The following is a 24017-nucleotide window of genomic DNA, read 5'->3' on the forward strand; positions in this document are numbered from 1 at the left end:
TTGAATTGTAGTTGTGTTTTTTATGTGAATAGTTATGTCTTTTAATAAAGTGACATGTTAGAAAAAATACCTTTAAATCCAAAAATTAAGAAACAACAAGAAAAACTCCACAACTCAAAAGTTTGGATGTGAAAAGTTAAATTTTCATATTTTAGCTCAAAGATTATATCTTATGAAATGAATAGGTGCCCTTTCATAAGGTGATTATTAAAACTATATCTTTATCCAAGTATTGTATCTTGCAAAATGCAAAGGTATCTTTAAGACAAAGAGGTACCTTGTTAAAAGGGTTGTGTTTTTTAGGAGAAACTCTTATGAGCCTATATAAAGGACTTGTTGCCAATCATTTTGGCATACTAAAAATTATTAAGACAAGAGTAAAAAAATCAACAGAGATGGAAGTGTTATGTTTCAAAAATAAACATAAACACTTGAGTTCTCATCATCTATCAAAGGAATCTAAATTACTTATAATCTACTTGCTATAGAAAATATACTTTAAGATCAAATAACTTTGCAAACCTTTGGGTGTATCTAATGGTTTACTTTCATAAAGTGCAATATGAAGTTAGACGTTGGCTTTATTGTATCTCTAAGGTTATTAGCATAACTCTCTTTTGCATACCTAGTGGTAAAGGCAAAATAAATCTTAAAGATAGTATTTATTAAAAGGCTTGTTTTTAAGTAAATTTTGTCGATTCCTTGAATTTCAACTAAACCTCATTTCTACCTACAACTTTAAGACTTATTTTTTGTGTGATTAGAATTCAAAATGACTTCACTAAAAGAGATTGCTACCAACATAGTCATGTTAGATCGTTTTGAAGAAGAATCTATGGACGAGAATCATTTATGGCAAAATGGTGCTTCATCATATTATAAGATAAGTTATCTTTCCTTACTTGATATGAATGATATTGTACCCAACATGCATAATAAATGCATATTGGTTGGAAAGAAGTAGTTTGTCACATTCATAGATGATCATTTTGTTACGAATCAATTTCATGAGCTTGAATGCATGCTGAATAGCTTTAGGCAACATAATCTTAACATAGACAAAGCTATTATGGTGTCTTCTATAATTGATAAAATTTCGCTCTCATGAAAAGACATTAAGAAAACTCAAGGACATTAGTAATCATCTTTAAATAGAAGAAGATTATCGCAAACAAAAAGAAGTCAAGTAAACTGAAAAAGAAAAAGATTTTAATGGAAAGAACTTGAGATTTCGAAGGTCCATGTGATGGAACTCAAACCATCAAACAAGTCAGTGTCGCACATCAAAAACATTATGTTGGTATAAATGACAAAAGTCATAAGATCAAAAGCAACAAAAGGGGTCCATGTTTCCATTGTAACAAACTTGGACACCTCAAGGCCGAATGTAGACTTTTGAATTAAAAGAAATAAGGTGTGAACAACAAGTTTGTTGCTATGATTTCTAAGGTCAATCTTCTCTAAGATGATAGAGTATGGTGGATTGACACTAGTGCAACTAAACATATATGTAAAGATAAGAGTTTTTTCAAGTCCTTGGAAGTGGTTAATGATGGAATCGTATTATACATGGAAAATTCTTCCACTACATAAGTGAAAAGAAAAGGCATCGTTGAACTCATGTTTACTTAAAGAAAAGTACTTGTACTAAAAGATGTCTATTATGTACTAGAAGTTAGAAAAAATCTTGTGTCGAGTGGCTTGTTGAGTAAGTATAACTTCAAATTAGTATTTGAGGCAAATAAGTTTATCCGTACAAAAAATGGACAATATGTGAGAAGTGGATACTTATGCGAAAACATATTTAAGCTTAATATTAATAAGAATGCTACTAATTCTACTTACATTGATACCTCATTTAATGTTCATGATAGTAAACTAGCATTATCTAATTTATGGCATAATAGATTAAGTTATGTCCATTATAAAATAGTGCATGATATGGCTAAATTAGAGTTGATTCCTAATATTGATGGAAATGATTCTTTGTGCAAGACATGCATGGTTACTAAAATCAAAAGAAACTCATTTCTTAAGGTAGAAAGAAATTCCAAATTGCTTACATTAATACATTCTGATTTTGTGACATGCATATTACTCCATTTATTAGTGGAAAGAAATACTTCGTAACATTTATATCTGACTTCTCTAGATATTTCTATGTTTATTTATTGCATGCTAAATATGAAGTAATGGAAAAGTTTAGAATGTATAAAAATGAAATAGAATTGTATTGTACATTGCTTATCAAATATTTACTAAGTGACAAAGGAAGTGAATATTATGACCCCAAGTATTTCAAGTCCACTAGTATTATTCATGAGATTATAACTCCATACATAGCAAAACAAAATGGTGTAGCGAACGTAGGAATCGAATTCTTACAAAAATGATCAATTCTTTGTTTTTTAATTCGAGTTTGGGAAAGCAAAGCCTTATTAACGACTTGACATATACTAAATAGAATCCCAAACAAAAAGAGTAAAACTACTTTTTATGAGTTATAGAAAAGAAAAAAGCCAACACTTAATTATTTAAAAGTTTGGGGATATTGAACCATAGTAAAAGTTTTGGAACTAAAGAAAAAGGAAATTGGATAAAAGGGGAATTGAATGTATATTTATAAGATATGCTAAGCATATCGTTTCATAGTGATAGAAACCAATGATTTATATTCCATTCATACATTCATAGAATTAATGGACGTTATCTTTTGATGAAATAAGATTCAATTCAATTCCAATACCTAAAGAACTAGTAACAGAAAGTGATAAACTTTTGGAAAATAATGAAGAAACTATTAAGCTTCATAAAAGTAAAGAAATAGAAAAGCAAAGACATATGGATCCGATTTCTTCATGTACTTAGTAAAAGTTATAAAAGAAAAAACATGTGAATACTTATCTTACTGCTTTAATGTAGAAGGTGAAGGTGATTCTCAAACTTATGAGCAGGCAATGAGGTCTTGAGATGCTTCTTTTTAAAGATAAGTAATACAAGATAAAATGGATTTAACAATGGAAAACAAAACTTGAAAAATGATAGACCTTCTACCAAGTTCCAAGCTAATAGGTTGTAAATAAATTTTCAAAAGGAAAATGAAAATTGATGGAACCATAAATAAGTTTAAAACAAGGTTAATGGCTAAAGACTTTAAACAAAAGAAAGGTATTGATTATTTTAATACATATACACCGGTAGTTAGAATAGTTACAATCAAAATGCTTATAGCATTTACATCTATACACAAGATAGTAATTTACCAAATGAATGTTAAAATGACATTACTAAATGGTGAATTAGATAAATATGTGTTTATGGAATAACCTGAAGGGTTTATTTTTTCAGGTCAAGAAAGAAAAGTGTGTAAACTTGTAAAGTCTTTGTATAGATTAAAACAAGCGCCTAAAATAATGGCATCAAAAGTTCGATGATGTTGTGCAAGCTAATGGCTGCAAGATCAACTAATCTGATAAATGTGTCTATAGTAAGCTCCATAATGATAAATGTGTCATAATTTGTCCATATGTGGATGACATGTTAATTTTTTATACTGGAATAAGTGGAAGACACACAAAGATTCTTGTTAAAGAATTTTGACATGAAAGATATGGATGTTGTGGATGTTATTCTTGGTATAAGAATAATAAGAAAAAAAATAACCTAATATTGTCTCAATCTCATTACATTGAAAAGATTGTAATGAAATAAGAAAAGTCAGATTGTACGCCAATGTCTACGCCTTATGATTCTAATCTAAGGCTAGTACCAACCAAGACAAGCCAATAGCACAAAATGAATATGCAAGGGCGATTGGATGCCTAATGTATGCTATGGTGTGCACAAGGCCAGACATTACTTTTGCAGTTGGGATGCTAAGCCGATTTACAAGTAATCCAAGTAAAGAATATTGGTATGCTGTTTATAGAGTTCTAAGGAGTACAATGAACTTTGGCATTTGTTATTCAAGTTTTTCTTTGGTTTTACAAAGATATATAGGTTTTTCTTTGGTACAATAGAACAAATCATACTTCTACGAATGGGTGGATTTTCAATTGGTAGGGGTGTTATTTCTTAAGGTTTTAAGAAATAATCTTGTCAAGCAAACTCCACCATGACAATTGAATTTATAACCTTAGTATTTGTTACTCAAAAAGTGGAATGGTTAAGAGATTTACTTTATGAATTTAGTTGTGGCCTAAACGAATAGCACCTATCTTGATACTGTTGGGATGAGCCCTGCAGCTAATTGGGATTGGTTAAGGTTTGATTTCAATCATGCAACAGTATCATTCATGTTGAATGATTAGAGATTTTCCTTCAGCAATAAGACATCAATTATAATGAGTTATAAGTCTAATTGGATGAAGTCCATGATATTAATATGTCTTGCAAGAAAACTGTAATGGGTTGCAGTTATGAGATTCCTATGCATTAAAGCATAATCTCAAAATGTTCCTGGTCAATGTATTATTGAGACTGGACATTAATGATTCTTAGAGACTGGTATATTCTATGTTCCTTACTTTGGAAGTAAGCAATTGATCTCATAGATTGAAGTATAAAGATACTTGGAACTAGAATATAGGTGCTTGCTTGGGAGAGTAAGTTCACTGAACATGACCCGTCATGAGAAGTGCATTTGGTAATACACTCTAGTGTCTATGCAACACTTCTCATGTATCAATCGTCTAAATACTCCCTAGACTTGAGATACCAAGTTGTCTTATATGTGAAATGTTATACTTTGATTTCATCCCTATGGGTGCCTAACCAAGGATGCCAAAATAGGCTGTTTTGGGGTATAGTATGAAACATGTGAAGGTAAATGAGTGGTCAAGATAGGAATCATCACCTCAAGTGTTTTAGAAGACATATCCTATCAATTATTAGTTAACATTAGCTTATTGAAGTCCTTGGCCAAGGTGACATGAAGATTATGAAAAAGGTTTCATAACTCTCTATAAATCTAATGTTATAATTGCAAGAACAAATATGGAGGTCAAAAAGAGTAGACATTGTACCAAGCTCTTATCATCTCCAAGATATATGATGAGGGAATGAATTACATTGATAGACTATACATTGAAAGGTTGTCAAAAAACTCTTTGACTATCCCAACAATTGGGTGGCCATGATGCATTGCTAGATGCTAATCTTGGTCTATGGAATTGATTATAGATTAATTGATTGAAATTTATATTAATTAATTAAGTAATTAATCAATTACATTACCAACATGTTGAGAACTTAATGGGTCACACACAATGATTGCATTTGAATTAAATTGGGAGAGTGATGATTTAAGTTAGACTTAAATCACATGTTAGGTAATTAACTTCTATAAACTTAATTAAAAGAGTTTAATTAAGTTTTAGGCATAATTATAAATAGTTATAATTATAAGGCATTGATTGTAAAATATAAAGAAAATTAATTTTGATTTTAATTTTCAATGACTTAATTAAAAGAGTTTAATTAAGTAATGGGCCCAATATTATAATGTGCTATAATATTGAGGGCTTAATTGCAAAATTGAAGTTATTTTAACCTAACTATATAAGTCATCTTTTAACTATTTTTCATATGAGAGTTTTTCACAATTAAAGAAAACATAGTTTTTGTCAGAAAAAGAGAAACGTTTTCTTTCTTTGCCACCACTCCTTTTGTGTGAAAGAGAAAATTGCTTATGAAGCAATTTTCGAGAAAGATTCGGCTAAGATTGTGAAAAAGAAGAAAAGAAAAATTGTTGTCTTTTTTGCTAGCACAAAGTATAGTTAAAAACTCCTTCCTTTGTTGAAGATTCAAGTGCAATCGTGTGTACTACTATTGGAGGCCAAACACTTGATTAGCTAGGGTTTTTGCTCTTTGTGGTGTTCGCGGGATTGCTTCGAAAAGTGCCATCGTGATTACGAAATCACATGACAAGGTAACTTTCTAAATAATAATTTATTTTGTGCTTTTATGTATTAAATATCACCAAGGTGATCCATGAGTGGAGGCATATTTTGTTGTTTAGTTATAAAGTTTTTAATTTTCTTTTCTCTGCGTATTTTTAACATGCCATCCATAGCCAAACCCATTAAATACATTGTGACAATGAAGCAACGTTATCAAAGGCATATAATCAAGCATATAATGGAAATAGTCAATATTGGACTTTAACATATCATTATAAGAAAAAGAATTAGTGATGATATAGTTACTATCAATTATGTGAGGTATTGTAAAAACTTAGAAGATCCATTTATCAAAAGTCTGAAAAAGGACTAGGTACTAAAGACCTCAAGAGGAATGACTTTAAAGCTTATCAATTAAATCTCCAATGGTGGGAGCTCACCTCGACGCTTGTGGCCGACTTGTAAGTTTTAGGTACTAACCATTCAACCACATGAAAGATTGCAAGCATTCATTTATATTTTCCATCTCGAGGTGTATACTGTTGGGTTCTCGTAATGTGTAAAGTAAGATTGAACAAAAGTTCTTAATAGACTCATAAAATGTATATGTTGAAGTACTATAATTACAGTGTACTTTCGATGAAGGCTACCTATGTGAGTGGAAATGTGGCTATTTCTAAGAGTTAAAGGTTTGACTCTGATAGCACTCATGAATGCATGCAAAACAAAAGGCTATACAAAATGGGTTGACAAAATTAGATACAAAGTGAGTAAGGAAGTTTGTGTGTGTTTAGTGGCCCAACTAAACTTGGTCAACCAATCAATTCAGACTAGAACCAACCACACTCATTAATTGAAGGTTCAAATCTACAAGATACCTCCATTTATATATAAGATTCCCAAAGTTGTTGGTATTTGAAAATTTTGAAAATGATGGGAGATTGTTAGTGTATTTTCAAAATAAAAGGTTATCTTTTTATATGAAAAGTTATTTAGTTTAAAGGTAAATGTGTTTTTCATGTGAATAGTTATATCTTTTAGTAAAGTGACATGTTTGAAAAACACTTCTAAATTCAAAAGTTATGAGACAACAAGAAAAACTCCACAATTCAAAAGTTTGGATGTAAAAAGTTATTTTTTCATATTGTAGCTTAAAGATTATGTTTTATGGAATAAACGGTTGTTCTTACAGAAGGTGATTATTGAAACAATATCTTTATCCAAAGATTATATCTTGCAAAATGCAAAAGTATCTTTAAGATAAAGAGATGCTTTTATGAAATGGTTTTGTCCTTGAAAAGAAACCTTTGTAAGCTTACATAAAGGACTTGTTGCTATCTATTTTGACATACCAAAAGCAATTAAGACAAGATAAAAAAAAATTAAGAGAGATAGAAGTATTATGTTTTAAAAATAAATATAAATATTTGAGTTCCCATCATCGATCAAAAGAACCCAAATTTCTTATAATATACTTACTGCAAAAAGTAGGCTCTAAAGTCGAACAACTTTGTAATATTTCAGGTGTAACTAACGATCTACTTTCATAAAGTGCAAAACAAAGTTAGATGTTGACTTTATTATATATCTAAGGCTATTTGTATAACTTTCTTTTATATACCGAATGGTGGGAACGAAATAAGTCTTAAAGATAGCGTCTATTGAAAGACTCGCTTTGAAGTCAATTTTGTCAATTCTTTGAATTTCAACTAAACCCCATTTGCACCAACAGAAACGAAAGACACGAATATTATGAAGGAATTTAACAATGGGCACACTTAATTATCATTTTCTTTTCTTTTTTTTTTTTTTGCTTGTTGGCCTTTGTGATTTATTTATGATGGCATTAGTATGAAATATGATAAGAATATTTCTAAAATCTCGGTGGGAAGGATGAAATTGATTGTTAGCTTCTTGTTGTGCACCAATTAATCATGATTATGGAACTGTCAGGAGCGGAGGGAGAAGGGTGGCAGCCACCACCTCAATTTTTAATTTTTTTTATTTTTATATATATAAAATTTAAAATATCTAAATTTGTCACACATAAATCAAATGTGTTGTTTTGGAGTAGTGGTAGGAAACTTAAATTAATCTTTAGTGGTCTAAGTTCAATTCTTTTTAAGTCTAAATTTTACAATTATTTTTTTTCTCTAAAAATTTAATATTAATTTTTCTTTCTATTTTATATTTATTTTATATTGGTGAATCTGAAAACTTATACAAATTTAAATTATTAATGAATTTTATGTTATAATTTAATTTTATATCAAAAGTGATTAATTTTTAATGTGAAAATCTCATGTTAATTTTTCTTTCTACTTTATATCTATTTTTATTGGTGAATTTGAAAACTTATATAAATTTAAATTGTTAATGAAATTCTATATTATAATTTAATTTTATACCAAAAGTGATTAATTTTTACTCAAAATCGAATCATTAACCCGATCCATAACTTGATATGATTACTATTTCGCCACCCCTCATAAAAAATCTTCGATCCGTCACTAGTAACTGTGATGTGTGACTTCATATAAATATTTGCAAGATGATAAATTTAATGGTAAAATGTGGTTTTAATCAATGTTGGATCATCGCTTATTATATTATATGTATGACTTTGCAGAGTATGCATGCATGTACATATAATTTGGTTAAAAAATAATTAAAAATTAAAACATTTATAAATATTCGTATGTTTTGAAATATATAAATATGAAGAATGATGTTGATAGAGAGTAGACCTTAGCATGTGAGTAAAGTTGACTAAAAGATGTTTGAACTTTGAAAGTCAATGATTTCGTAAGATCTGTTCATCATGCCACTTCATTGAATAAAAAAGCGAAATAAAACTAAATAAAGTAATATAAGGAACATGGCGGCACGCTAACTTCATAAGCCTAAAATTAAATATTCAAATGAGACATTTTTATTGAAATTAAAAAAAAATTAAAATTTTATTTTTCTAACTTTTTGAGATGTAAAATTTTTAATTAAAATTTTATATTATAAATTAAAAAAATGATTTTATATATATATATATAGGAAAAAAATAACTGTTGGAGATCATTTTGAGAATTAATAGTAGTGTGAAAATTGGGAAGTAATAAAAAATTAAAATTTATTAAATACATAATTAGGAAAGTAAGAGAATATAATTATCTTTGACTTTTACATTAAACTTGAGATAAATAGTTGAGAATTAATAGGAATGTGGGAGGTGAGAGAAAATAAATATTTGTTAAGCGCTTAATTTAAGAAATAAGTAAATATGAAAATATTTTATTAATTATTTTAATTTTTATATATTTTTAATATAATTAATTATATTATTATAAAATTATGAGGCTTATGAAAAATTGAAGCCTAAAGCAATGGCTTTTGTGGCTTTATTCCAAAGTCAATTTTGATAATAAAAAAACAAAGAAAGAAAAAAAAGAATTGACAAAATGTATTGTCATCTATTTAAAGAAAAAAAAGCAATGATTATCCACTGATGTAGTGATTGTAGAATAGTAAGTAATTGTTATGCAGGAGCGTTTAGGATTGTATTTTATTTAATTTAATTTTTACTAATTTTAGTTGATTGAGGAGTTTATTTTTTTTATTATATTTAGATTATGATTTTTTCTTATTTTTATTGAGATTTTAATACTTTTAAGAATTAGTATTTGATTAGGATAGTTATATTCTATTTAGGAATAGAACATCTATTTTATTTAAATCTCTTGTTAATTATTCTAATTGTATTAGAGAACTAGAAGTAAAGTTTTACTAGGATGTGAGCCTATAATACTATAAATAAGACCCTTAAGCTTAGTTATGAGACATTCAAGTTGAGAGTAAATAAATAATATTTTCTTAAGCAGAAGTGCTTATTTCTATAGGCTCTTTTTAAAGAGTAAGAAGTTTTTAGTATATTTGGCCTAACCAACCAAAATGGGATTTTGGTTATTTTTTATCTTAGTGTGGTTTTTAACCTTGTCAAGATTGGTGATTCACCTTAGTGAGGTTTTCAACCTCGCCACGACTAGTGTCTTTTACAACGCCCCAACGTCAGTTTGGTATCAAAACAGGAGAATCATTGTTCGCTGCATAGTTCAGGTTCGCTGTCTAATTTTGATACTTCTTATTCAGATAATTTTATTTATTTCTTTATAGTTATATCATCTTTTTTCCTACATCACCACTTCGTCATCACCATATAATAAAAAACGTCAAAATCGTCAAATAGATGATCATGAGATTGAGATTGCAAAACTACGTCAGCAAATTCAAGAATTACAAAAGCAACTCACAAGACATGATGCTCAAATCAACAATAGCAGCTTTAATGATGAAGAAAATGACACCAACCCGTTTCATCAAAATTCGTCCTCTGATGAAGAAGTACCTATTCGTCGCTTGAGAACTGCTGCTACCAAAAATTTGAGAATCAAAGTCGACATTCCTGAGTTTGAAGGAAGATTTCATCTTAATGATTTCTTTGACTAGCTCTACACAATGGAAAGAGTTTTTGAGCTCAAAGATATTCCAGATAAAAAATATGTGAAGCTTGTGGCAATTAAATTGAAAAATCACGCTTCTATTTGGTGGAAAAATCTCCAAAGGCAACGAGAAAGAGAAAGCTGCAACAAGATCAAAACATGAGATAAGATGCGTCGAGAACTCAAGCATAAGTTCTTTCCTGAGCATTATCAAAAAGAAATTTTTATCAAATTTCATAACTTGAGGTAAAAAACAATATCGATGGAAGAATATACAATGGAGTTCGAACAACTTCACATGAAGTGCAATGTCCATAAACCTGAAGAACAAACTGTAGCTCCTTATCTTTGGGGTCTCAACATTGAAATTGCAAATGTTGTTAGACTATAACCATATTGGAACTTAAATGATGTCATCAGATTAGCACCAAAAGTTGAGAAACAATGATCACGAAAAAGCTCAATGAGTTCATCTAGACAAAAAGATTCTACCTTAAACCGTGGGAGACAAAGTTCAGCACCTATTTCACCTCTAAAGGTAAACTCTTACAAAACTGTAAGCAATAATGATAAAGAGACTACTTCTACTCGTGTTTCTAATGTCAATAAAAAATGCTTTAAATGCTAAAGATTTGGGCATATTGCTTATATTTGTCCGAATAGAAGAATTATCTTCTTAGTAGAAGAATAATTATCTTCTTAGTAGAAGAAGAATAATAATTTATGGAATAACCTAGTTTAGAAGAAGTAAATGATGAGCTAGAAATATTCAACAACGAAGAGAGAGAAGAAATTTTTGCTAACCATGGAAAAGCTCTTGTTGTTCGTCATAACCTCAATACTATTATGATAACTGAAGATGAAAGTTGGCTTCATCACAACATATTCTATACAAGGTGCACATCCCAAAGGAAGGTTTGTAATGTCATTATTGATAGTGGAAGTTGTGAGAATGTTGTTACCAATTACATGGTGGAAAAGTTGAAACTTCAAACTGAAGTACATCTTTATCCTTACAAGCTACAATGGTTGAGAAAAGGAAACAAAGTTAAGGTAATGAAGCGTAGTTGTGTTCAGTTCTCTATTGGAAATAAGTATCAAGATGAAATTTGGTGTGCTATTATGCTGATGGACGCATGCCACCTGTTGTTGGGATGTCAATGGCAAAATGATTGTCGAGCTCATCATGATAGATACAATAATACTTATTCCTTCATAAAGGATGAAGTAAAAATTATATTGACTCCATTAAAGCTAGAAAACCGCCCAAAAAGACAAGAAGAAGATAAAGCACTCATCACTGTGTCTGGCTTAAACAAAGCTTATTGTGAGTTAAACCATTTATGTTTCTTATTAGTCTATAAAGAGAATGAAATATCTTCACCCTTATCCAAGCATGGTCAAACAAAATTAGTCAACAAAAGTATGGGAAACTTATTGAGAAGATGTGTGGACAACCATGTCGTAAACAAGATCATAGTCAAGTATGATTTTCCTATTCCTCGATTGGATGACATACTTGATCAACTCATTGGTTCTAGGGTGTTTTTGAAAATCGATATGCTTAGTGGCTATCATCAAATTAGAATGCGACTTAAAGATGAATGGAAGACAACATTCAAAACAATGGATGAATTATATAAATGGTTGGTGTGGACCATGACAATATGTGGATCCAGACATCTACGAGGAGTTTGTCAAGGCCTACTCGTTAGAGCTGAGTTTTTCTGACCTCAGGAGACTGATGCAGGAGCATCTAGGATTGTATTTTATTTAATTTAGTTTTTGCTAATTTTAGTTGATTTAGGAGTTTATTTTCTTTATTCTATTTAGATTATGATTCTTTTCTTATTTTTATTGAGATTTTAATATTTTTAAGAATTAGTATTTGATTAGGATAGTCATGTTCTATTTAGAAATAGAATACCTATTTTATCTAAATCTCTTGTTAATTATTCCAATTGTATTTGGCAACTAAAAATAGAGTTTTATTAGGATGTGAGCCTATAATACTATAAATAGAACCCTTAAGCTTAGTTATGAGATATTCAAGTTGAGAGTTAATAAATAATATTTTCTTAAGCATGAGTGCTTATTTCTCTTAACTCTTTTTAAAGAGTAAGATGTTTTTAGTATCTTTAGCCTAAACGACCAAAGTGAGATTTTGACTATTTTTCACTTTAATGAGGTTTTTAACCTTGCCAAGATTGGTGATTCATCTTAGTGAGGTTTTCAACATTATCACGATTGGTGTCTTTTATAATATTCATATGTCTTTACAACACCTCAGCGTCAAATTGATTATTTTGGGTACTTGATAAGTAAATAATAAACAAATATAGATAGTTATTTTAACTTTATCTTCCATTCTTTAATTTTGGTTTAAATATACTTCTTAGGAATATCCCAAACCAGATTTGGGCCTGAAGAAATGTCCCAACCCGACCCAGATATATCTGATATACGGGCTTGGAGGGCCAACTGTGGCACCTCTAGACTATCGGCTTCCATGAGTCCATACACATTATACAGTCTTGTCCCGAACAAATTCCAGCTTCTCTTTGGGGGAGCGTGAAAACCAAGGCCCAACCAATTTGGTTGTGCAATTCCTTTTTTGGAATTCCAATTTTTTTATGGCCAATGTTAACGGCGCAATCTTCAAAATGTGGCGTTCTTCACACGCGAAATATTCTAGCGCGTAGGAGTAGGATCAGCACCTGATATATGTGAGTACACTATCTCAAGTTAAAGGACGTTTTTGTACTTTTACTCAACCTCCATTTCCAAGCTAACAAACGTTTTTTCCCTCTCGTTCTCCACAAACCAGAGAGAGAAGAGGAAAAGAGCCGAAAGGCGCAAATCCAACACTTACTCTTCGTTTTGCTAACTTACGCACCAGCTATTCTACGCACCTTTCCATTGACCTTTTTTCTCTCTAGGTTTTCTATTTTTCTCTCACTAAAACCTCTGCAATGAGAAGGAGACTCGTGGCTCTCTTCTTCATTTGCGATCTCTTCGTATTCTTCGCTTCCGTCGCCACCATTGAAACCGATTCCGAGTCGGCGGCCGAGATCAATGTCACTGCTGCCATGTCCAATGCCTCAGACCCGAGATCCAAAGAGGATAGTTTCGCCGACATGATCGATCGCGCTCTTGAGAAGGAGTTCAATGACACTGACCAAAATGAAGGTCCGTACTAGATCTGAACGCCTGTTCAGTCTCTCTTTTTCCATCTGCATTTTGTTTTTTAACAATGGTGGTTAAGGTAGGGTTTTGAAGATTTTGGATCAGCTCTTATTTCACTCAATTTCGCTTAATTTTGTGTTTTCTATTTAATTGTTTTAATATTTACTATTTATATTATTTCTCGTTCATTTGTGTGCTGTTTTATTTAGGGAAATTTGTGAGCATTTGAGCATGCGTCTAAGTACTTTCAATTGCAACGAAAAATGAGAATTGAAAATTGAAATGCCTTTTTTTTTTTCTTTTGTTATAAGTTATAAAATAGAAAGCTTATTGGGCCTCGTTGAATTCCTCTATTTTTTAGTTCCAATTATTGGAATTCTTATTAGTGTTTGCTTTTGCAGCCACTGATCCTGGTAGTTTCAATAATAGTGTTGCGGGGAAGCAGGTTGGTAGTAGCATTCTTTAAAATTTTTATTCATTTTCAATGACCTTTTAGTTTGAAAGTGATTATGTGCTCATGTCAAGCACTCAACATTGGGAATTCTTTTGTTGCATGGTGTGTACTCTCAACATAGGATTGTGAAGAAATGTTTTAGGTAGTTGGCTGCTGTTAAATTGCACTCAGATTAGTCAGTTTTAGTGGTTAGATAACCTTGAACATGAATAAAAAACAAAAAGAAAATTCTTGGACCAGATATTATTCACTATTGTTTTTAGGATTAGTTATAATTTGGACAATATCTGTTCTAGTTTCAACCCCAGAAAAACGATGGAGGTCCACTCTTGCAATAAACATAAGGGTTTTTTCTGGTTATGGAAAATGAAATATATTTTGTTGATTGAACTTTAAATACTTGTCTGTTTATGACATTTTCTGTTGAGTATTAAAGAAACTCTTGGTCTGGGCGGTGAGAATAGAATTTGTTTATTTTTGTCAGGCTGTCTTGGAAACTGTTGCTAGAGTTAAGCCCAAGAAAAATGAATCCAAGGAAGAGAAGTAAGTGATTAATTTTTCTTTGATAACAACTCATTTAACATGATAGGACTACCTCTTCTGATATTGTACGCTTCACTAACCCACTTTCAATGACAGCTTACGTTTTTTTTGAGCCCTATGTCAGGTCATTTCAGCTCCATGATGTTTTCCATTTGGATAATGAAAATCGAGGAGAAGATGCGCCAACCTTAATAGATCAAAATGTATGTCCAGAAATTGTTGTCTCTGGAAACTTCTATCTAGTTGACAATTTGCTTCAGTGTTTATATTGATTATGATATTGGTGCTTCAAGCAAATGTATATTTGGTGTAGTTATATGTAAAGTAGACAAATTGTTGATCATGCTGGGATATTTCTTTTCAGGACAATGTCTTTATAATATCCAACCCAAAGTCAAAGTATCCTGTTCTACAACTAGACTTAAGGTTATCCTTTTAATATATATTTTGTTATTTAGTTTTGACGCCATACTATTGTAATGGAAACAACTTTTTGATTGTTCAAAATTGCTTTGTGCAGATTGATATCAGATCTGGTAGTTGTCATTGTCTCCGCAACATGTGGTGGCATTGCTTTTGCTTGTGCTGGGCAACCGGTTAGACTGCTACTGTACCTTTTATGTCTTTATTCCAATATTGTGCTGCTTGCTAGATTCATTCTCTGTCTCTACTTGAAGCTTTGTAAATCTTATTTTTGATTCGCAGTGATAGGCCTTCCCTAAAGGAGCATTTTATACTTACATTTTGAAATTTCAGGTTATTACTGGATATCTACTCGCAGGATCTCTTATTGGGCCTGGTGGGTTTAGCTTTGTTGGGGAAATGGTGCAGGTATGTTGCTTTTGCTTTATGCTAGCTGCCAGTTGACTTATCTTTAGCTTAATAAGTGCTAATAATCTTTAGATTTATTCACTGGTGTATTGGACGTCAAGATATGTAACGTGAGGTTCAAATTGGTTACCAGAATGAAGCAGGATATCTGAATCTCCTTCCTACCAGGAATCAAATCCTTTTTTGTTTTGGAGGGGGGTGTATTTTAAGCATTGGATCCCAGGGATGGTGATTATTCTCTGTATTAAATCACTAAAAGGAAAGAGAAAAATGGGTTTTTGGGAGAGTTGGTTAATGAGTTAGATAAGATCTTTGTTGCTCAGACTCGCCATGAGTACTCGTGTTGACAGAACTTGACACTGACCTGGGTATGGGATCTGTTTGATTTTCCAGGATTATCTAACCAAATTGGACCAGATTGCTACCCTAACCAAAATTTTCTTCTCCACTTTCCTCACATTTTTACTTTCAATTATTGTAAAATCTTCATCCCTCGCAACAATCAGGATACTATTTATCATTGATTAGGGAAATTAGGAGACGAAGCATGAAGAACAAGAAGAGGAAAAGGATGTTGAAAAACTGAGATAGCGAAGAAAGACTGAAGAAAGTGGTTAAATCGGTACAGAATGACTCAAACTCAAAGAAGGAAGAGTACAAAAAAGAGAAACATCGAGAAACAAAGAAGAAAATGGAGAGAAAATAATTGAAAATTTTGGGGTCTCTATATTTTACAGATGGGATTTGTGATTATAAAAGTTAAAACTTAAAAGTTTAAATTCAATCACGTGCTCTACATTTCACCTTGTCATTTGCGCCAGCTTATTTTTCTTTTTATTTTTTGGCCCATTATGCTTCATTTTGCTTGGGTTTGCATCCTTCAGGGCAATTAAGATAATTGGACTTCAATTATTTATACAGGGTGACAAGGAGGTTGATTGCCTGTATGATTTTGCTTTCTTTTAAGACTTAAAACCAAGACACTAATAACACATCTTCTCTTCAAAAAAAAAATAAAAAATAGAAAGTTAAAACACCAGGAGAGTAATATTAACCATCTTAATATAATAATTTGAACAATGAGCACTGCACCTGTATCCTTGTTTCAGACCTTTACAGTTGTTTCCTCGTGTCTTCGATTCCATGTAATTGGCATGTTAGACACTACATGCGTACACACACCCGGCACTCATAGCTGAGCCCGAGCAACGTAGGATAAGACTCAAAACTCATTTTAGACATTTTAAAAATCATGATACTGACTGAATATGACTCCTAGGCTATTTGTTATAATAAGTAGAAATACTTGTGCAGATGCATAGCTACACTTTCATATGTGAACTAACTAAAAGCCTATGAGTATGATGTGGTATAGTGCACAACTATGATATTTACTTATTAATGCAAGAATTCACCCAAATACCCTTGCTTTCAGCGGATGTTATGTAATATTTTTAAATTTCATTTTGATTAAGATATAATTCTCCTTAGTTTCTACTAGGTTGATATTTCCCTGCATGCAATATGTTGCTAGAAAGAGAACCAGGCCAAGAAATGTATTTATATGCATTAAAATGGTAATGCACGTGCTATTTCTTGTGCTGCTGTAGCAAGTAAAACAGTTTTATTAATTCTCCATTGATGTTTGTTGATGGAAACTGAGGTGGTGATAGAAGCTTATAAATTTGTATAGTATTGCTTTTCCGTTTTTATTTTTAAATAATTTCGCTTTCTATTTTCATATTTTTATTGGTACGTTCATTCAGGTTGAAACAGTGGCTCAATTTGGTGTGATCTTTCTTCTTTTTGCATTAGGCTTGGAGTTTTCTACAACAAAGGTTTTCTTGTTGCCTTGGTACTTTCCCTATTAGATTCATTCCTCCGATCGATAATCCTCGTCTTGTAAAAATTCTTGCAGCTTCGCGTTGTTCGAGCAGTCGCTGTTCTTGGAGGTCTTCTCCAAATTTTTCTATTCATGTGCTTGTGTGGTATAACTGTCTCGGTATGTCTCATATTGTTAGAATTATTTTATATAAATGTTTGATATATAAAGCCTTAGGGCATAAAACCTTTGAATTTCTTGGATTCTGAATTTTATTATGTAAGGTTAATAATTTGTACCCAACAAAGAATTAAGATTTTAATTGTATTCTTGAGAGGCTACTGAATATTTTTTACACATAAATTGACAATTAATGGGTTCATATCCTTAATTGAACTTCTTAAATTTCATACATCAAGGTCAATGATCCTTGCCCTCATCATACTGCATATGATAAATAAAGCTTTTCTTTTAGGTAGTCATGGCTCGTGTGACTCATATCTATATCCCTTGCATGTGTCTTTCTCCATTAAATTTTTCTTTTCACTTTTCTCTCTAACTTGTACGCCAAATAGTTTTCTCTATCAGTCTATCACATGTTAGATTTCAATCTGCAACATTTAACTGACCACATGCCAGTCTTCCGCATAAGTCTTGAATTATGCTGCTTGCTATTGTTTGATTTAATGGGTGCTAAGAATACTACAGGTTTGGTGTTCACCCGGCACCATGTGTAACGGATTAACATATGCCCATGGGGTTAACTTGGCTTGAAGTATTGGTCTCTCTAGTTTCCATCTTCATGGTTGTTTTGTATTGACATTAGTGGTATTTGCACAAAAATGAGGTGTTGGTCATATGATTCCAACATTTAACTTCAGAATCTGTGAATGATCTGTTTTTTTAATATTATGATATATCATTTGCGTATTAGACTTCTAGGCCATCTGGCCTAAGTGAGCATTGTCTGGTGGTTGTTTGGGGCTCAGGCAATATTATGTGCTTTTATTAATCAGTTGGGCCGGGAACTATTCATTTGTTTGTTCAATTAGGCATGTGGATTAAGGTGCTGGTTCTTTTATTAGAGAAGTTAATGCTGTTTTTCTTTTCTTTCTTTTCTTCCTTCACTAGTGGTACAGTATTTTCCTTTCCCTTTATTCAGATTATTATAGCTATGAGTTTTTGATGGATGCAGCTACATGCTTTTTGCAGTTATGTGGAGGTAAACCTTCAGAGGGGGTATTTGTTGGTGCATTCCTGTCTATGTCTTCTACAGCAGTGGTAAACCTCTATGAACTGTGTATTGACTGAGAACTTGGATAGGTGAAAAATTTTAGCATGTTACAGTTGAATGAATAATGAGCTGGTAGGATAGTCTATGTCAGTTTGGATAGAGAACATGCTTGTTTGAGGATTGCTTTACAAACATTTGCTTGCATGTAGAACTAGTTACTAGTTTGTCTTTTATGGTTCCAGGTTTTGAAATTTTTGATGGAAAGAAACAGTATAAGTGCCCTTCATGGTCAGGTTACAATTGGAACTCTCATCCTTCAGGTATTTATTTTCTTGGTCATCATAGCAGTTAAAAATATATGTAGTTCACTTGTGCATAGATACTTGGCTAGTATGAAGTTTTGAACTATCATGGGTTGGCAGGACTGTGCTGTGGGTTTGTTGTTTGCTTTACTTCCAGTTCTAGGTGGCAGTTCTGGCATCCTTCAAGGAGTATTATCCATGACTAAATCGTAAGTGAAAAATTCTATAGGATCATCTCTCTTTGATGCAGTGGAGGCAAAGATCATCAATTTGTAGGCTTCTGATGATACATTCTCATTCAATTCTCAGTTTGGTGGTGTTGATCACATTTCTGGTCATTTTGACAATATTATCTAGGACTTGTGTGCCATGGTTTCTTAAGCTCATGATAAGCCTATCATCACAGGTAATGTGTATTATTTGGTTCAGCTCTTTTGTCTATGTAGACATTTATTGATATGCAAATGTTTATTTGTGCAGACTAATGAGCTATATCAGTTGGCATCGGTGGCATTTTGCCTGCTTGTTGCTTGGGTTTGCTCATTTCCTTCTTACTTCTTACATTGTGATTAACTTATGCATTTCATTACAACATAAACATCAGAAGGTTGCTGCACTATTTATAGTTGCTTATTCTTGCAACTTTTTTTCTTTTCTAACAAATAAGACCCACGTTCCTTTTCATTTACTGAGCAACTTATTTCTTCATGTATATATATGTATGTACATAACATAGCTTGTTATGATGCTCCAGTGTAGTGATAAGCTGGGTTTAAGCCTTGAGTTGGGTTCGTTTGCTGCGGGAGTGATGATATCAACCACTGATCTGGGTCAGCATACACTTGAACAAGTAAGATTTTTAGTTGTGTACCCTGTCTTGAACTTTTAGTGCCTTATCACTTTCGTAGTTTTGTTATGCTTTTATCGTCTTGTTTATAATTAAGTGTTTTGCATTTGGAGGTACATTTATGTATAATCTAATAATTGGTTAATGTCCTTTATTGACCATCCTGTACACAGTTACAGTTAATATTGGAATCCCTTTCCAGACTGAGCTATCAGTGTTAATGTTATTGAATCAGCTAAATGCAATCACTGATTCTGAATGTGTAAGATAAGTGGTTCTTGTAGAAAGGTAATTCATGGTCCTGCCTGTACTAGTTGTGCAGTTTGCAAAGTCTTGTGTCCATTAGGCACTACTGTAGGCATCCTGGTGTGGCTTTTAGGGATTTTAGTTGGTATTTTATGCTTACCGGAGTTTGTTTTCCTTAGTTTAATTTGGTTTATGAAATATGATGCTTGTTTGAGAGCTGTAATTTTTGAATTTGAGTACACTAATATGTGAACTTTCTTTATTCATTTTTGTTGGTAGTACTCTAGAACTGATACAAGGGAGGATGCAATTGCAGTGTTCTTGCCCTGTTATGCATTGCTTCCTTATTGATACTTCTGATTAACAATGAAATTCTGTCTTTTGATTTCTCTCTCTTATATACAGGTTGAGCCCATTCGCAATTTCTTTGCCGCTCTTTTCCTTGCCAGCATTGGGATGCTAATTCATGTGCATTTCCTTTGGAATCATGTTGATATATTGCTGGCAGCTGTAATATTGGTGATTGTTATTAAAACAGTAGTAGTTGCTGCAGTTGTCAAGGGATTTAGATACAGCAACAAAACTTCGCTTCTTGTATGAGTTGAGCATACTACTTGCAAATTGTATTCATTTTGACATCATTCGGTACAGGGGCCTTAGTTCCTTTCAACTTAATGTTGTAGGTTGGGATGTCTTTGGCTCAAATTGGGGAATTTGCTTTTGTTCTTCTGAGTCGTGCTTCTAATCTTCATCTAGTTGAGGTTTGTACTCCATTGCTTTAATCTTCGTTTAATTGATGTTACTACTGTCCATGTGACTGACTCTCATTCTCTCTTCAACCGCCAACTTCCTCTCACAATTTGATTGCAGGTGTCCCCCAAATTTATCTAACCAATGAATTTACTTAATTTAGAAGTGTTGTTAAGTGCAGTATGAGTTTTCATCTGAAAATGAGTATTCTTTTTCTGTGGCTTCTTGACTCGACAATATTGCTGAATTTTTTTTTGCTGCTGCAGGGCAAACTATATCTGCTACTTCTGGGCACAACAGCTCTTAGTTTGGTATGTGAACCATGGCCTTGCTGATGTTTTGCATTATATTCCCTTCAAGAAAAAAAAGAGAAAGAAAAGACATGTGAGATTCTCCGTGGTCTTATTATTCTGAGTGAGTAGTGAGCATGCAACTGGACGGCAGTTTGAACCAATGCAACTGCAATAAAGTCTTGCTGCAGTTGCTTTTCCGTTTATAGCTTCAACTCTCAAGAACAATATTCTATCAGAAATGATGCAACTGGTTTAAGCATTTTATGATCAGAATGGAAATTTTACTTTTAAAGTACCCAATTTTGCTGCAACTAGCCAATTTCATGAAGTTATTTCATTGTTAAAATTGCATTCTACTGTAAGACACTGAACTGAAATTCTATTTAGATTTCAAATTGTGCTCATCAAATAACCATGCAGGTGACTACTCCATTGCTTTTCAAGCTGATTCCAGCTGTTGTTCATCTTGGTGTGCTCTTGCGGTGGTTCCCCCCTGATGGTCCTAGCGAGGTAATCAATCTACCTTTGAAGATAAACTTGATGGTATAATGGTAAAATGTTGATAAGAGATCACCCAGGAGAAGATTGCCATCTTTTAAACTTTTGCCTAATTCTTGCTAGAACGAGTGTTTTGAGGTTATGTTGAATATGATTTCTCCTCCCAGATTGGTTTTAAAGGAGATAGCCTTCGCGCAGACAGTGCTAAGCGTATTACTTTGATGGTCCAAGGCTCCCATGATTCATGATATTAAATAAAACATGAACCAGAAAAATGCAAATTTCAAGCCTTTACCTGATGGGGTTCTTATACTCTGGAGGACAGGTGCTTAAAAGTGCAAAGGAAGTTGACTGAGTGAACAGGTTCTTTTCCATTGCAAGGCTCTTGATATGTTTGCCCGCTACCAATGTGAATTTCTGACGAAGCAAGACTGTACAAATAACAGCCAGCCCCGAGATATGAACAGCAATATATATATGATCATCATGCCGACACATTCTAATATTGGTTCAGGTCATCACATTTAAAATTTCCCAGATGACCTTTGTAATATAGCGTCAATTTTGTAATGTAATTCATTTCAATTTTTTTTCCCTTTTCCCCACTTCAATTGATTGGTTTATTTGTTTTATTTCAGTTTTTTGTTATTCTGGGTGAAGTAGCCAGGTTAAAAATCGCAAGTGTATCCATTCATGTTTTTGTTCCTGTAGATACACCATACCTTGTAAACTAAAATTTTGTTTCGCATATTAAAATTCTTTGACGAGGCTTGTAACTTATTGTTCATTTTCATGGTATCAGACTCGGAAAATTGGAAGATTGTGCACCTTTTGTCTCCGCCTCAACCTTGGTTTTTTAGGAGGAGCACAAGGCAAGATTATGAATTAAAGGTGACAAATGACAATGGAGATATGAGAACCTCTTTTAATATTCCTTCCCTTCCTCTGCCAGTTGCTCAGTCCGCATGGTTCGTAGCATGCTAACAGCCTGAAGAGATCTTGATAACATCTATGGTCCGCAAGGTGTGGACGTGGTTATGTGCAGGGGACTGGAAGGCTACAATTGACTCTTAGATCCTGAATCGTCATTTAAGGGACGGAAACTTAGTCCAGCCCCGATTGAATAAACACTCCACTAGAAAACATAGAATATTCAAATCACCGGCCAAACTTTCCTAGTTGTCTGGATGTGTAGGTCAACATCCGTTTGTGTGCGCAGGTCAGCTTGTTCACATTATGAAATCCAGGGAAAAACTTTTTGTAATTTTGATGCTTAAACTTCAAACCTGTCAGCGGATCTGCACATGAACTGACCAGAATTTAAGAAGTCTTTTTTCTTCGGGGTTAATGTCAGAGCTGATTGGGCTTTGAATTACGCAAAGAGTCGTAGGTGGAATTTTTTGGAATATAGATAGATATTGTTGAACTAAGCGGACCATGCAAGCCTATGGATTATTTTTGTGGATTGATGCTTACTATGAAGTTATATATACGTCATAATTCGTCATTAATATATTTCTTTTTCTGCTCCGTGAATTATTGTGTGAAATGGTTGACTTTGACTTTTGTTTCAACAAACTACTACAAGGAAAAAAACCATTCAAGAAATAATTCTTGCAATCGATGGAACAGCATAGTTTGAATAAACGAACCACAAAGGTAAGGGAATCAAACTTTGCTTCATTCTGACAGCCTAAGTTGCCTAGTAATTTTACTAGGTATGTTTTATATCATATCCTTGGCGTGGATATTGGTTTCGGCACCCCATTTTTTGGCCTTTTGCAATTACATTTGTCTTCGTTTGACAGAGGGCCTTTGCAATTACAGTTTCTCCCACATTGTCGCGTGTCAGAGGGGTGTAAATAAGGTACAACAAACACGAGTTGCTTTGAAAAGAAACACCAAAAAATAAAAAATAAAAAATAAAAAAAAAATGAAAAGAAAAAGAAAAAGGAGAGATGATATAGTTAGCTCTAATGTCACTTTATTACAAAAGTGATGATTAAAATTTCAAAATCATTTTGCCTTCGAGTAGGTAAAATTGACAGTAATGTTTTTATTTATTTATTTATTTTTTGTCATATGTTTGAAAAGGATATGTGGAGCTTTCTTACACGTTCATACACCCATTAAGACAAAGCTACTTAATGGTTTGGTGGTACATTTCATCACACACACACAGACAACATTTTTTTTTAATGAAAATACGAGTTTTATATGGAATTTTCGTTTCCCAAGTTTGTTTTTGTCTGGTTCGTTTCCCTCTCACATTTCCTTTAAGGAAAAGCTGATGCCTAGTTATGAAAGAAACGTCTAACTTTATACAAACGAACCTCGTGTAGTTCCATCTCAATGTAATACTACTAATAGATAATACAAAGGCAAACGCAATTGATTCACTTATTACTCGGTTTCTATATCTTCTTACCACAAGATTAATTTATACAAATAATGTAGTTGTAATTACTTGTAATTCTATGTACTCATATATACTCAAATCAGAATTACACTGATCCTTCAAAACCTGTATTAAGTTTTCCTTTACCATATGACCACTACTTTCTTGTGTAAAAAGTATATATATATAATATTTATTCAGAACATATTTATAGATATATATA

The 24017-nt window shown here is 32.4% G+C and overlaps 1 protein-coding gene across 3 annotated transcripts; it reads left to right on the forward strand.

Moving 5' to 3' along the window:
* Positions 1-13139: 13139 nt before the first annotated feature.
* On the forward strand, positions 13140-22176 carry KEA4 (K+ efflux antiporter 4). Of its 3 annotated transcripts, none has more exons than XM_018128155.2 (20): positions 13141-13579; positions 13978-14021; positions 14515-14573; positions 14698-14776; positions 14938-14999; positions 15094-15169; positions 15330-15404; positions 17171-17242; positions 17323-17406; positions 18439-18507; positions 18703-18780; positions 18883-18971; positions 19072-19168; positions 19243-19296; positions 19517-19612; positions 20261-20449; positions 20539-20616; positions 20872-20916; positions 21319-21408; positions 21722-22176. In XM_018128155.2, exons 1-20 carry the CDS (start codon positions 13363-13365, stop codon positions 21749-21751), a joined length of 1683 nt encoding a protein of 560 aa, XP_017983644.1. In that variant the 5' UTR covers positions 13141-13362; the 3' UTR covers positions 21752-22176. The 3 variants fall into 3 exon arrangements, 2 of the variants coding, with proteins under 2 accessions (XP_017983644.1, XP_007012870.2); XM_007012808.3 differs by having other exon boundaries at positions 13142-13579; positions 21564-22176; XR_016028429.1 differs by lacking the exons at positions 21319-21408; positions 21722-22176 and having other exon boundaries at positions 13140-13579; positions 20261-20455.
* Positions 22177-24017: the final 1841 nt, after the last annotated feature.

Source organism: Theobroma cacao, chromosome 9, assembly GCF_053813885.1.
Source record: "Theobroma cacao isolate CCN51 chromosome 9, ASM5381388v1, whole genome shotgun sequence".
In the NCBI taxonomy this organism is placed as follows: domain Eukaryota; kingdom Viridiplantae; phylum Streptophyta; class Magnoliopsida; order Malvales; family Malvaceae; genus Theobroma; species Theobroma cacao.

What these genes read in the sequence shown, in the direction of transcription:
- KEA4 (XM_007012808.3), top strand. Translation starts at nt 13,363, where the DNA reads ATGAGAAGGAGACTCGTGGCTCTCTTCTTCATTTGCGATCTCTTCGTA. An exon ending in TGATAAGCCTATCATCACAG is followed by an intron (nt 19,169 to 19,242) that starts GTAATGTGTATT and finishes TTATTTGTGCAG; the next exon opens with ACTAATGAGCTATATCAGTT. An exon ending in GTCAGCATACACTTGAACAA is followed by an intron (nt 19,613 to 20,260) that starts GTAAGATTTTTA and finishes TCTTATATACAG; the next exon opens with GTTGAGCCCATTCGCAATTT.